The sequence below is a fragment of the Varanus komodoensis genome, unplaced genomic scaffold, assembly GCF_004798865.1.
Source record: "Varanus komodoensis strain SLA01 unplaced genomic scaffold, ASM479886v1 scaffold1, whole genome shotgun sequence".
Taxonomy (NCBI): Eukaryota; Metazoa; Chordata; class Lepidosauria; order Squamata; family Varanidae; genus Varanus; species Varanus komodoensis.
In genome coordinates, this window is record NW_025335268.1 from 35,510,313 (window position 1) to 35,525,115 (window position 14,803).

Here is a 14,803-nt window from a genome sequence, read left to right on the forward strand (position 1 = left end):
TACATGCAGTGGAAGAACAGATGGAGCACTCATGAACCTAGACCTTGCATGTAAGCAGAGTGCATGCAACGCAGTGAATGTTGTGGGCAGCATTCACACCCTTTTGTGAGAAGGAAATATGTGTATATGTGATCTGCTTGTATTACATCATATCACACATACAAAATTATCAACTGTGCAAAATAGCTCAAAGTGATAACTGTCTTTGAAACTGGCAGGACAAAGTGAGGCCTGGGGTCCAGCATGATAAATTTCTCTAACACTGAGATATCAGAATGAAAACAGCACTGGAGAAACTGAAATAAGCATATTTATTTGTTAGCCTAATAATGCTTTATAGTAAAATGGACTTTGGCTATTTTTTTGTAGTCAACATAACTACCTTTCCTTTTTATATCAGTTTACACAGCAACTGTATATTTGAGACATAATTGGCTCAAGTTAGAACATTTGCATGACTACAACTGTTTTCAGTAGGGGAAAGAAAGATGCAAACTATATTGTAATGAAACATTTAAAGCAAGGCCTCTCAAATACTAACCTTTCCTACCATGTAAAGTGAAGTTCAATTATATATCAAATGTGGCCACTGAGTTTGCTAGGAGGAAAATAGAGAGTGTAATTTAATCCAATACATAAACGTTTTCCTCCCCTCTTTCAGCAGATGCTGATGAGAATTCTATTTTATAATTGACTTCACACAATTAAATCATGCTTTAGAAGAGCAAATGACAAAACTTGAACAGTCTCCTGCTTCTTGCCTTATTTATTCCATTAAAAAAGGCATGATAACCTAACAACTTGCAAATAATCTTTTTGTGAAGTTTATGATATCAAGGGGTCAATAAAGTGTTTGCTGAAAATAATTATATCTCAGCAAGATTTCATATATTTAGGCTCTTGCATCCCTGGAAAACTTTTCCTGGTACAGACTCTTTTGCTCCCTATACTCAAATTTCTTTTTTAATTTAGAAAAGGATTTCCCACTTGATCCAAAGACACCTTCTTTGAACAAATATGTTGTTGAATGGTATATTTAAATTTGGGACTGCACGCGCTGACATTTCTCTGCTTCACCAGTTATTTAGAGTAAAAATAGCTTTCCCACTTGAAGCCTGTCTGCTTCACGCCACTAAGAGAGTAGACAAGGATAAGCAGTAGCAGTTGAAAGTAAATATTGACTCAGTTGCATGGGAAAAAGCCCCCTAACACTGATTCATCTTGTGTACAGAACAGTCACCCAAACTAAGCAGTCTTGTACCTTTCCTTGCAATGTGTGGGGCTTTACAAATATTATGCAGATTGAGTAGTTGCCACAAATAAGTTTCCTTCAGCATTTCACAGTGTATCCACTGCTTTTCCTTTGTATTTTTGAAAGTTGATATACTGTAATAAAATGCAACAGAACTACAGCAATCACTCTTCTTATTCCTGGAAAATAATTTTCCTATCACATGTGGACTAAATAAAACAGGACAAACAGAAAGATTTCTGACATTATTTTTGGATGGAAATAAGGGCCACATTAAAAAAGATGTTATTACTTTTTGGAAAAAAATGAACATTATTAAGAACAAAAGGTCTCAGGAAACCTTACAGACTACTGGACTAATTGTGGTAAATATTTCTGTAGACTCATGACCACTTCATCAGGTGTACAGTGTTTTTCTAAGTTGGCACACACACACATACACACCAAGCTACAGAGAAAAAACATTTTTTAAAAGTAGTGGCCATGAAATGCAAGGAGTAGCAGAATGCATGGCCATGAAATGCAAAAAGCAGTGAAGGTCTATGACATTTCTATAATGAGGCCATATATAAGAACAATGTGATCATATGATCTTTTGTTGCAATTTAATAACTATAACAGGAAGGAAAACCAGGGAACTGATTAAGTCAGTTTGAATAGAATCTAATTTACTGATAAAATTCTAGTCCAACCATTATATAACTAAAGTCTTTCTTTGCTGAAGTATTGTGAGTCTGAAGTCAGTGGAGTCGTGACTTAGGAGACTGAAATGCTCTTCTACTTGTTTTGTTGTTGGATTTTGACCATTTACTCTCTTGTAGAAACTGACCTATTTGTTTAGAAGGACATTGTTGGTAGGTGCTGACATATATATCATGTGAAGCATGAGCTGGTGAGTGGGCTCCTGATTATGATTTTAAGTTGTCTTGGGGGTCCTATTTGGGCAATTTATAATTAAGTAAGTAAATAAATAAATAAGATAAACACGGTAAGTTTTCAGTAGAATTAGCTGAGTTAATATAGGGATAAAGTTGCCATTTTTGAGAAGCCTATCCCTGCTGTAACTGTACTGAGACATTAGCAAAGAGCTGCAGAAGCTCTAACAGAAGTTAACACAAGTTCTCTGGTGCTTTTATGGCCTATATGTGTACTTGGTCTCTCTTGTTGCCTTCATTTGCTTTCTCGGTCCATTTCTTCTGTATCTACTAACTGCTATTTCTGGTTCATCCTTTCTTTCAACTCATCTCTCTCAATATTGTGCCCTCTTTTTTCTAGACTATTCAACTCTGCTAGTTTGTGGTGTGATTCCTCCTTTGCTACTCTTCCAGTTCCCATTTACTGTCTTTGTACTCTTCTTGTGCTATCACACTTTTAACTTCTATCAAGTGCACTTCCCCTTTGCAAGGCTTTCACGTAAACTAAAATATTCTCTGCTTGTCATCAGAGAAGCTCAGCCAATCCTACCAAAAATGTCACCACCTTCAGTACAAAATCCATTAGTATCTTGCCATATAAAACAGCATACTGAGAACAGTATGTGCTATAAAAAGGAATCTAAACAAAAATTTAAGTCTACTGTAAAGAAGATGGCATTCTTGTTCCATTGGTAGTTAAAAAATGTTTGGTTGAACACAAACAGAATAATACCATCATACTCATTCCATAGGCTCATTGTTAGTAGAATTCCACTTAAAGTCCATAATAAAGGAAACCAAGTCAAGATTTGCTTAACATTTTATAGTTGTATTTATAGAGATTCTAAACAGATCCTCAATATTTGTATAAATGCTTGCCTTATCAATCTGGAGCACATTTTGTTTCCCACTGAAATTAGATAAGGTTCTTGTAACTTTTAACGCAACTTGAATGTTGTAAATCAAGAGATGTGAACAAATGATGATGTAGGTGAACACACAACATATATTGCAAAATTCACTATGAAAGCAGATATAATCTCCTATAAGGAAACTGTTAATAGAGAGTGTCAAATACTATTAAGAGGTATTTCATGCAAGATTGTTCAAAATTCATTAGGAATATAATATCTACATATAACAGAGGCTGAAATGGTCTAGATCCATTCAGTATTTCCACCACCTTTGAGTGTTTTAGAAAACATTGCTTGTGTTCCTGCAGTTCTTCTGCTTACCAGGAGATGGCGGTTGAATCTTAGGTTGTTTTTTGGTATCTCCAGTGCTGAAGACTTCAGGAGGGGGCTCCTCCCCTCGTTCAATCTTGCATTCAAAGGCAAACAGGTACTGAATATATTGTTTTTTCAGGGAACTGGCTGCGCTGCTTGAAGTGCCAACATTTAGGTTGGTTGCCAGCTCACGCCACTTCTTATTTTTATTAACCTGGGAAATAAGTAAATAAACAACAACAACAACAAAAGAATCATTCAATTACAGCAAATTGAATTGATTAAAGCCAGGAAACAAACCTACCCCCACCCCTCCACACAGAAATACAAGTATCTAATATCCAGTTTGTCGGTTTGCTTAATTTGCCTCTTTTAACAATTGCTCATTATTCTCATACTTAGTAATGCACAACAATATTTACACTTATATCATGTTTTTAAAAACCTGCTGATGTAGAACACTTTGCTTGTGGAAAGACATAGTCTGTCTGGCACCATTTCTCTGTTCTCTACACTTTGGGGGACTTTTGATGTGCATTTACTCCTAACTAATGTGTACGTTCTTGCTCTGACACACACATGTATATTCAGTCTCTGTTTTTTTGAAGCAGCAGCATCTAGACAGTGATTTAAAATGGCAAGAATAAGGTTATTTCACTATTTAACGCTGATATGAAAGGCAGTTTTTCTTCCGAAACAGTTGCTAGCTGAAGGATCATTTAGTCAGTAATTCCTGATTTGAGTGCTAGGACTCCAAGGTTTCTTGTGCTGGAGATCAGTGATTTCTTTGCAAAACAAAAGCACCAGTAAGAATTACCACAAATTTGGAACATACCATAACTCAAAGATATTTTTATTGCAGTCTTTCTACCAAATGGTGCTATGCTAGAATGAATCTTGTTTGGTGCTATATGACACCCAAAACTGTGCCTCTTAGATGTGTATAGATTGTACTTTTGGTACTCAAACTAATAGGATATATGCATTTTCACATATTTAAAAAAATGCGGCATCTAACAGCTTCCAAAAGCTTGTTCATATATGAAAAAATACACTTGTTCATTATGATGCCACACCCAGTCATATGCTTCCCTTTCTGCACTTGTGCTAGAAATGTATCATGTGAAGCACACCTGATTTACAAGGACTCACCATGTTACCATATGAAATTCTGCTGAACATTTCTCTTCACAGTGTAAAAGCTCCTCACCCATTGATGTATTCAGTCAATATGGGCTGAAAATGACTTAAATCTAAGTATTTGGCTTATCAATAACTTTAAGCTGAATGCAAACATTGACTCATTTGTGAAATAGGTTGCATTTGATACAGAACTTATTCTACTCTGTGCTGCTCTGAAAAAAGGTTGTTAAATGGAATTCTTTTTAGTGGAACTTAGAAACAAACTAGGTTCAGGATTATACCCTAGATCAGTTTAAGAACTTCAAGCTGAACTGGTTTCTTCATCAAGTTGTCAAAAGAGCTGCATCTCATTTTAAGTGTCAAATTGACTTCTTGTGTCATGTACCAATCCACTTTCACCCCAAATAATTAGATTTCTTGTTTCATGTAAGTTGTAAAAACAGAGGACATTATTACTGATTGTAGTTACTACTAAAGTCTTTATGTTCACCAAGGAAATAACTAAGTATATGCTTAACAAGCCAGAAGAGCTCTGGGTCCCCTGGTGGAAAAACTGTTTCGAAAGAAATGCTACCCATTCCCTAGATTGGTCTTCCTTAAATTTGGTGCCTCCCAGATGTGCCGCAGTAGATGAGTAGGACACCAGATAGTAGTGGCCCTAGATATACTTTGCATTTTCCGTATTTCATGGGCTAAAAATGAAAATGCTTTCATTTTCATTCGACTTTCAGGAATGATGCTTCTCTTTCACCGGCCATTTCAGAATCTGTATATGGAGACCCTAAGGGAGCTGTAATAAGGCTGAAGATGTGGGAGAGGAGAACTGAATTTTTAAAAAATTATTTCATTAGCCAGAAAAAACTACAGAGAAGGTAAGCAGACAAGGCAAATCCTTTGCCAGGAATGAGCTGTTCTGGGCAAGGTCATTCCACAAGACATGAAAAACTGCAATGTGTGTTGGTAATGAAACCAGCACAAAGGTTTGCTTACCGCTGCAACCTCCTCCTCCTTTCACGGTATTATCAGGCTTGCCTTTCACAGAGCCAAAGACCGAATTTTGCTTTCACTTCATTTGGCATATAATACAGCTGAAATTCATTCTCATATTTAGTTTTATACCTGTGACCAATTTACTTCTTTCCAGATTACACATTATTGAAATGATTAACAAACACACTGTACATTTTTCCTTTTTTAAACACAACATTGGATTCAATACTGTGAGAATTTTTTCTAAGTTTGCTTTGAATTTTGGGTTGAGTAAGGGAGATAATAAGGCAACTTCATTTATTTTAACTTGCCTTTCAAAGAAAAATAGCAAGCATTTTTGTTGTTTTTGTTAAAAAAGAGGGTAAACCTCTAAAAACCTCTAGCTTAGAATATGTTCTTCAGACAACAATTTTTTACCTGGGCTAAACCACCAATCTCCTTAACACAGACATAAAGCCGGAAAAGATCGAGTGGTTTCTTGCCTACAGCAGGAAGACTGGCCACAGGTGTTCCCCTCTCTTCCATGAAGTTGAGATACCGATCCACCCACATTTTGCGCTCTGCTTCATTTCCCAGCTCATACATTTTTGTAATCTTTTCTCCAGTTGTGGTGGAGGAACTTGATTTCTAAAGCAAACACATTTCAAAAAGAGAGTTGGGGTAGGGATGGGAAGAGAAGAGAGTAAGAAATTCGTAACAGTGACAAAGATAGGATGTTCAACTAAAGCTATCACACAACATTCAGGAATGAAGGCTACTAGTTCAGGCTCAAACAGTACATTCTATCCACATGCTGCAGGTTTATCTAATAACAAAGGGCCCAAACTCCCCATTTTATTATTGGCAAGTTTTATCCAGTTAGATGATCTTTGGATCTCAGAAGGCAAATTTCTGATGACATCCAAGCACACTCTTAATTTAGCTATAGGGAATGATGCCTTTTACATGTAACATACAAGGAACCTCTGAAACAGAAAGATCACTCAAAATTCTACCTTTAAAGAATGCTACCAGAGAGAGCAGCTTTAAAAAAAACCCCTTACACTTAAAGAAATAAGCTTGAAAAGAAGCAGAACAAAACATTGCTGTCATTTTCTTTCTCTTTTTGGTCCACTGCTGGGTGAAAAATAGTTAAAAGTCAGTCAACACCAGCATTTAAAAATGTTCTCATTGTATTCCATTGTAGCACATGAGCTACCAAAAGTGAACCAAATGACATGATTAACTGATGGAAGTGAGTTGCCAGCAGTACATTATACAGCACATTCTCCAAGGTCTTCCCATAAGCCTGAGTTCAATTCAATTTTTTATTTATGAAGCAGTAGCTGGCCTGAGTAATTCATAGCCAGATGATCAAATCCTAGCTCAGTAAGTCAGCCTAGGCATATGAACTCAGCACACCTGCAGAAGGTGCAGATAGCTACAGTTTCCCCTTTACTGTCAACCATAGCTTTGCTTCACATGCTATGGCTATGGGTATGCCCTGGCTAAATGCGGCTTCTTTGCTCACTCATGCAAACGGGGAAGCAAAGCAGCAGCAAAAGCTCTGCATAAAGGTGCATGAAGCTTGTACATAACATGGCTTATTCTAACAGGATTTGATAGTCTGAACTAGACATAGAGAACACACCATCACTTCCCCTTAGTCTCTTTGGACCAACTGCATGTCAAGTCCACATGATAAAAAAGTTGAAAGAGAACCTGGCAATAGCTTTCCAGTTGGGGGCAGCTGCTGAAGTCTGATCCTTTTTACTGTATGATTTCTCCTACTTATGAATAGCTTTTAGCAGCTAAATTGGGGTAAACTGTGACTGATAGGATGCTAGAGAAGGGTTTGGTTTTAGCCTGACAGAGAATTTTTCAGAGATGTCTCTAACTCTGCTGTTTAGAGATATTTATTATTTATATTTTTAGTACCTGTCAATACCTTTGTATTTTAGGTACATTGCAACCTGCCATGAATTCTAAATATATTAAATGAGCTGTCACAATAATTTTGTATGTGGGAAACTTGACAACTCAATGTTTCAAAATGGGGAAGATAGCACATTATTACCCAAGATAATAAGTAATCACAAAAGTTACTGTCAAAGATTTCATACTAATTTTTGGTTTGTATGAAACCAAAAAAGATTTGATTTCCTATCAAGAGATAGGAAATAGGGTTTTGACCTCTACAGGGATATATCACAGTCTGCAATTTCTTTCTTATACAATCCTTTCAGTTGGATCTCTTTATTTTACACATCACTACACATCTCTGCATTAGAATATACAGGGGAATTGTTAAATTGCAACCTGACTTCACTTTATGGAACTGCATGTGGTTCTGCATCAAGGAAATCCCGTGTATCCATCAATTTAAATAATTACAAAATGGGAGCATTCAGCATTGAAAATTGTAAGCATATGGCATGATTTTTATGGATGAATTTCATACAGTATTTTTAGATATCAGTTACATCACTTGCAGCCTGATAATCAAATACTGTGTTGAATGTTGCAATACAAATATGATGGGGACAAATAGACAATCACAGACACAGCAGTACTAATTGTAAGCCACCAGGGGTTCCTTGCAAGAGGAGGAAAGGCAGAATATAAATGCAATAATAATAATAATAATAATAATAATAATAATAATAATAATAATAATACTGTTGTGCCAGTGATGGGTTTGCAACTGAATACTGGTGGTAGTACAACACATACAGTAGCAGAGTTCTTGGTTTGTAGGTATTCCAAGAACTCAACAGAACTATTATCTTGTAATAAATATGGACAGTTACCCATATCCCAAGGAACTACCTTGAGAGGATTCAGGCTTTAAAATGGGTCAAAAAATAACGTACAGTTTAAAAAAATCTCTAACTTTGGTCTTCTCAATATGGATTTTTCAATTCCCCATAACTTTTAGAAGCACAAACACTATTTTGAACTACCCTGTATGTGTTTATTACAAACTTAATGTGGGCCTTTAATGTGGGATCACAGGAAAATTATGGCTATGATCTTTCTCAAGTGGAAAGTCCCTGATTCCATGAATTTCACAAGCTCCCAAAGATGGGGGTAGTATATGGTTGAAACATGGGGAATTCCTTAAGTATTTAGAGTCAGAGTTTTTATTTCCACAGTTAGTTCCACTGAATGTAACATTAGATAGGATCCAGTCAGAGTTAATTTTTTTTGATCCCACTGAGTTAATGAGTGATAAATTCCTTAACTTCCAATCTCCCCACTGAAATCAATATATTTAGCTTCGGCTGGATTGTATCCACTGATTTTCTCTACTTAACAACACAATTCTGTGCATGTTTAGACAGATATCCTTTTGGCATATTAATTATCAGGGTTGATTGTGGTTTAGTAGATGCAAATAAAGGGCTGCAATGGGATAGTCTGCTATGACATAAGGCATCCCATGTGGCCTCTTCCATGGATCCATTTGCTTAACTGAGGAAGAGGTTATTTCTTTAATAAGCCTATGCTTAAAAGCAATTATATAGAAAACTGTTTCTGCGAATTAATTTTTAACAGTGCAAAAAGTTTTCATCAATATTGAAAATATGTCAATATCAAGTTAAAACCTTTGGTTAACCTTGCAGTTTTGAATAGCAACTAAGGAGCAGCAAATGAATTGTTTATGGCCCCTGAACAACAAATTACAGCAGCCAACAAAAGTGTTGTTAGTTAAATTTTGTATTTTCTCACTTGTGATGTCACATGTTGGAAAACGGCAGTACATGTTATCTATGTTTAATATACCCTTAATTATTGTTCACTCTGCTGCCGTGCCAATTGACTATTACATGAAACATTTGGATTTAATAACTGAACAAAGGTTTTCAATTTTACACAGTGAAGCATTTCTTATAACACTATATCATCAAAGAAGGGAAAGTAGTTTACAGTCTTTTCACTGCTGGGCACTTGTACTGTCTACATAAAGAAAAGTCACTATTCAATGAGATGGCAACAGGCCACGAAGTGACAACATAAGCTGAAAATATCACAATTTACAGACGGTAAGAAGGACTCCTCACTGCAGGAGCTTTCAGGCTGTCAGGCTCAGTAAAGCAGGTGCAATTTTCTTTTAAAATGAAATATTAACTTTTAGAAGAAAAAGGAAAATGTTCCTATAAAGCGCTTCTTTACTGTCTGCAACACACAGCTAAAAAAGCATTAAAAATTTGTTCATCTACATACTTCCTTAAAGGGAAGTTTTATATTCTATACTTCTAGAATTTATTAAATTATCAACTAAAGTCATTTCAATAATCAATGCTAGACTAGATAGCAAAAAAGTAACATTTTTTATTGATATAGACCAAGTCCTTGAACTATTGCAGCTATTTGAGCTAGCATAGAATAAGCAAAAGTATTGCAAAAATAGACTTCTGAAAGAATATTAACACATTTAATTTCCATACCTGATTTGTTTTATTTGGGATTTCATAAAACATGCAAAACAGAAAAAGTGTTGGTAGAGAATGCAGCTTTAGCATATTTGCACATATAATACAACTTGTACGGCAGTAGTGTATTTATTTATCAGTATTTTGCCTATTCTCTCCATATATGATACAAATCTGTAGCAAACTACTGTTGCATGCATATATGCAACACAACTCTCTCAGTGTAGGCATGTAGAGACAAATACAAACTTTGCTGCAGGAACAGTGTACTGTTACTGATGAAACCTGAATTGGGAGACTGTATATCCCTCAGAGCAAGTACTGTGGCAGCATTATCACTTCGTAATTTTATGTATTATTGTCCCAAATGATTCCCAAAAGAAACTGTTCACTGTCCTGCAATAGTGAAAGTTGATAATGACTTATGATTGCTCATATTCACTATATCTCTGTTCATTCTGGACATTCACCAGATATACATTCCTTTGTGATGGCTGACTATCTCAACATCTTAGTGTTCTCTATAACTTATATATTAATAGAGAAATGATCCTCATACTGACAGGCAGGATGAATGAAGAGGAAAACTCTGTGCATATAATAAGGGGCCCTGATGGGAAGCAATGTATCTCTTGGTTTGACAATACAGTACTTGAGAAATGGCTTTTGTATATATTGATTTAATCTACTCATCATGTGGATACAGACTAAATATAAACTAACCGTAGTAACAACATAATTGCATATTGTTACAATTTATCTTGAAAAATAATTATGGAATTTAGTCCTTATGCAAGCAATATAGGCTTATACTTAACATGGTTGGAGGCCCCAGTCAATCTACAATTTGCTGTAGGCCCAGAAAATTGGATATTTGGGGCAAGTTGAAACTGGCCCTGGATCTGCTGTATACAAAGACTCTTTATTTCCCTGGGAGGCCTGAGATTTGGCCTCTTCAACCAAGCAAACCTGGAGTTGGCATAGTTAATACCACTCCATTGAAAAAAATAATGGGGTGGGGTGGGAACAGCCACCAAGGAAAAGACAAAAAATGTCTCACACCTATTGTCTTGGCTGACACAAACCAGTCAGTTTTGGAAACGGCAGGCCATCTGCCATTCCATCTCCTGCTACAGTTTGGATTGCTCTGCCCACCTTTTTTCTTTACATTGCCAAAAAAAAAAAAAGTTTTCATAGCATAAGGATATAATAATGCTTAACTGCAGGTTTTGAATTTAGTTTCTGTTCAAAATTAAAATCTGATCAAGGAGTGGGTCTGATTTTTGGTATTTGTAGTTTATACAAAAAATGTAATCTTATACTCTGATAATCTAAGATCTAATAATTGCTATGCCCAGTAAAATCTCACAATAAATGTATTTGGTTGCCCAAGGATATCTAGTAGAATATGAATTAGTACACCAGTCTAACACTTTTTTATTTTATTTTAATTTGTTTTAATTTCCATTGAAATCAAAGAACTGTGATGATAAGTAGTTTGGATACGTTACTTCATTCAGTGAAAGTTTATATTACTATAGATTAAGTATATCTAAAGTGAAGAGTGTTTGCTCTAAACTGAAAACAGAAACGTAATTCTTCCACCTCAATCCAAAATTTTTTGAAGAGGTTCTTTTTAATTTATGTGGAAACAAAACATGCTTTCTAACAGGCTCCCTGGGGATGGATAACGGCTTAAAAAACTCATGAATATATATTTGCTGCTAAAAAGATTTGCATTTCTAGAAATCTTTAAAAAGATTGACAGTGTATGCACTTAATGTCTCCCTGTGCCCATTTAAGGAAAAAAAAGTATTGTGAAAAATGCAAAAACAAGTTCAGTTTGCAGAATTGTTCCTGTAGGCATTCATTCACATTTGCCCAGTTCTGAGCATAGAGAGAACACACACTATCAGATGCCTTCTGAGATTCAAAGTCATTGCCCTTTTGTCCTCTAAACTAGGTGAACTGCTGTTGCTCATTTTCTGTATGTCTGTCTTTTTCCATCTCCTTTCTACTTTTCCTGATGTTTCCTCACCAAACACAAATGAATTTGAGCAAGGTTCTCAGAAAATCTTTTCCATTGTGAAGCATAAATTTAAAATACTAGTTGTGTTCTTGCACATTGGCCTTTTGTACTGGTATTAACATTGCCCACTGAGAAAAGCAAGAAACAATTTGATCAAACAGGAAGTATTTTTAGGACAGCTGATTCTAGTAATGCTTATGGAACAAATGTGAAATCATGGTAAACATGTGACTGTAAATGAAAATAGTAGGTATGTGTGGAGCATGGTATTCCCTCTTCCATAATATCTAGTGCAAGTTCCCTAAAGCTATGAGGCTCTACGTTTCTTTGTTAGCAACCAATGATATGGAATGGGGTATGGTCACTGTAATCAGGATATGGGTAAGTCATTGTATTGCATGGTACGGAGGTGGGAACTAGACATGGGCCTGCTGTTATTTCATATGTTTTTCACAACATCTACTATGGCTGAGGAATCTACCATGGTGAAATCTTTAAGACTCAGTGTGACCGGTCTAGTGAAAATCAGTGTGTCACAGTGAAGATATTCTACTACATTTAATTTTCATTTTTCATGCAGTTCTGACAATACAATTTATTTAAAAATACAATTTTTATTTTCTTATATAGCAGTATTATTGAAGTGCTCAAGTAAACCACAGTATTTGAATTTGTAATCTAGCTACAATGCTATTTGTAGATACATAGGGTTTTTTGAGAGAATGGACACTGTCCATTTGAAAAATAAATTTCTGTAGAAATATTTTTGATCCTGTACAATATTTTTTCATGAAGACCTATGTTCAAGTCATGTGGAATTATAATTTACTAACCTATGCAATTGAGGGGTCCAACAGAAATTGCTTTAAATCTGTATCTATAGCTAAGTCCTTTTTTCATTTTTAACCTAGGGAGGTGCAAGGGGTCCATTATGGATCTTAAAAGCCCTAATCCCCACGCTGCAGTTCTGATTTGGATCAGGGCCCCTGATATTTTGGAGCAAAAATTAAAAAGACATAGCTTCTAGATATGGATTTAGTAGTAATGTCTGCTTTGTCCCCATGATGTCACATACTTCCTCAAGAAAGAGAGATTAATTTCTGTTTTTAGACTGTGATGCTAATTAACACCCAAGTGAAAAAAAATATCAGTTTTGCAAAGAGTTTGGACCCAATGACTGAGGCAGAATGTCTTTATCAACACAGTTAGCATGCTCTGTAAGCTGATGCATTATGAGAAATGTTTTCTTCACAACATCTGCTATATTACAAGAAAACCAAATGTCTGTGATACACACCAATTTAATCTCTCTTTAAAAAAGGCTCAACCAAATTTTGCCCTCAGCCAACTAAGCACAGCTAAAACTGAATTGAAGAACAATAAGCTCCAAATATATATAACTGAGGGCAGAATTTAGCCTTTTCTCTCATTTCAGAGAAAGAAAATCTTTTAGTGGATAAATAATGAGGAAAAGATTCTATAAAACAAACAAGCAAGCATTAAAATATAGTAAGTACAAAAAAACCCCAAACAAAACAAAACAAAAAACACAAAAGCCAGAGCCACTTACAGGGCTTGATGGAGTCTTTGGCCAGCCTGGGCTGCCAATGCTATCACTTTCATCTCCATGAAATGAGGAGATGCTAGCAGAGCTTGGGGACATTGGGGAAGGGGCTGGCAGGTAGCCTGGGGTTGGGGGCTGAGAAATACCCTGAGAGCTGTAGCTATCCTGTGGTAGAGGAATAAAAAAAGGACAAAGGCAGGGCAAACTTTATTAAAACTGAAAAAAATACATCCAGTTTAACAGACTGACCATTTTTTTCCTTTTAACTATGTAAAATATAAAGAGAGAAAGAGAGAGAGAGAGAGACAACACACACACAGAAAAACATACATATATAATATATATATAATATGTAGAAGTATTAAAACAACATTATTCAATATAATTTGGAAAGTTTGCTGGATGCTTGGCTGAAGTCACTATGCCATCATGCTTCCTTCAAGCTAGATGGAGTGTCAAGCATGGGTTTCCCCTTATGAAATAAAGAGAAAAAGTAAATAAAAATAAAGCTGTTCACCTTATTTTAATCAAATAAGGCAGGAAAGCAAAATATTAAAGTATGTTGCTGCTGCTGCTGAAACAGCCAAAAAAGGAAGCTATAACTGAAGACAGAGAAAAATGGCTGCAAATATCATGACTAAGGTAAGTTCCCTATTACCCCACCCAGCTGCTAAACTGAATTCCCATAGAAGATTTTGTTGCAGTTTCTTTGCTCCTGTGAATTAAATGCCATAAGAACTAGTAACTTTCAGATCCACACAATGAAGGGAATAAAATAAAATTTAATTAAAAAAAAAGATTGCACGTGAATGGAAAAGTACATGCAGGATAGAACAGAAAAGGGCAAGCTCAAATCAGAGAATGAAGGACAACATAGCAGAGTTCTGTTTTGCCAAACCAACGCCACATGCAGCCAAGGAAGTACCTTTTTGCTCTCAGGCTGAGGAGGCCCTTCTTCTTTTCCATCTGGTTTGAGATGAATGGGCAATTTGGACTCGCCTGGAGTCATCATATCTGCAAGACCCATAGGTGCTAATCGAAAACAGGAGATGTGGTTTAGCATTAAGGTTGATGCCCAGCTGTCAAAAACTGTTGACACAGGAAACACAGACTATACCAGTACCCCTCCTTTTATGGAGGCCAACAAATCCTTTAACTTCAGCAAGTACAGTTCAAAAATGTGTTTGATATGCAACAAGGGAAGATATTTCTATACTAGTGTATCAGTGTGGCCATTTTAAAAACCTGAAAACACTTTTTTGGGTAAATT

General features: G+C 35.8%; 1 protein-coding gene across 17 annotated transcripts in view; it reads right to left on the reverse strand.

Moving 5' to 3' along the window:
- The window catches only part of ARID1B (AT-rich interaction domain 1B), a 496,963-nt gene that overhangs the window by 25,263 nt on the left and 456,897 nt on the right, over nt 1–14,803 (reverse strand). For 14 of the 17 annotated variants that reach the window (XM_044422260.1, XM_044422234.1, XM_044422196.1 and 11 more), the window contains 4 exons: nt 14,459–14,565; nt 13,540–13,698; nt 5,943–6,152; nt 3,402–3,606 (listed from right to left, as the gene is read on the reverse strand). In XM_044422260.1, the coding sequence (XP_044278195.1) occupies nt 3,402–3,606; nt 5,943–6,152; nt 13,540–13,698; nt 14,459–14,565 (681 nt within the window). The remainder of the gene's footprint in view (nt 1–3,401; nt 3,607–5,942; nt 6,153–13,539; nt 13,699–14,458; nt 14,566–14,803) is intronic. The other 3 variants (XM_044422242.1, XM_044422313.1, XM_044422217.1) reach the window with 1 other exon arrangement.